The sequence below is a fragment of the Zeus faber genome (assembly GCF_960531495.2).
Source record: "Zeus faber genome assembly, chromosome: 8".
NCBI lineage: Eukaryota > Metazoa > Chordata > Actinopteri > Zeiformes > Zeidae > Zeus > Zeus faber.
In genome coordinates this window covers 8691138-8691874 of record NC_137195.1, presented here as the reverse complement: position 1 = coordinate 8691874, position 737 = coordinate 8691138, and the positions used below count along the sequence as shown (strand labels likewise).

Below are 737 nucleotides of genomic sequence, written 5' to 3'. Positions count from 1 at the left end.
CTGCGCCTGGGCGGTGGTCCCGTCCATGCCGCCGGCCTTGCCCGACTCGGCCCTGGGGATCCCCTGGTACTCGCCCTCATAGATCTCATCGTCCTCGTCGTGGCCCTCGGTGGAGTCACTGTGGCCGCCCTCCTCCTCGTCGTTGGCCCGGCTGTCATTGCGGTAGTAGCCGCCGTCGTTACCCGGCCCGCCGGCATACTCGTCATCGTCGTCGTCCTCCTCGAAGCGCTTGTAGGAGCGCCGGGTGTACTCGTCGGTCATCTTGTCCACGCTGCGGCCTACCTTCTTGCCCACCTGCTTCTTGGCCACCTTGGCGATGTCCTTGGCGCCACGGATGAAGTCCGTGCGGTTGTCCCGGTAGCGGCCATCGTCGTCCATCTCGGATGCTGAGGGGGTGGCTGGTTTTTGCTTGGAGATGGGAGATGATATCAGGAGTGGACCAAGCACATGGGTGTGCACAGGGGATCTCTGTTTGAGATTTTGGAAATCAACACCAAGGACAGCTCCCACGTTCCAATGCAGCTGGTGCTACTGCTGGGTTTTCACCAGTACACGCTCTTGGGCACCGACACCTGTGGATGAAAAGAGGGTTGTGTCAGAAAGAGTGATAACATTGGGTTGTAGAGAATCATTCTCCAGCATCCTATTGACAAAACAAAATATGATGAGCAAAAAAAAGGAACATTGGGCCACATTTACATTGTAAATTCCCTCCATTTGCCTGTCCAGACCACACT

The 737-nt window shown here is 57.0% G+C and overlaps 1 protein-coding gene across 1 annotated transcript in view; it reads right to left on the bottom strand.

The window, feature by feature from the left end:
• Nucleotides 1-378, bottom strand: part of sv2a (synaptic vesicle glycoprotein 2A) — a gene marked incomplete at both ends in the record, with an annotated part of 19678 nt that extends 19300 nt beyond the window's left edge. Inside the window, one exon of the mRNA XM_080005866.1 lies at nucleotides 1-378. This exon is cut by the window's left edge and continues 235 nt beyond it. Coding sequence (XP_079861992.1) covers nucleotides 1-378 — 378 coding nt within the window.
• Between the last annotated feature and the right edge of the window lie 359 nt (nucleotides 379-737).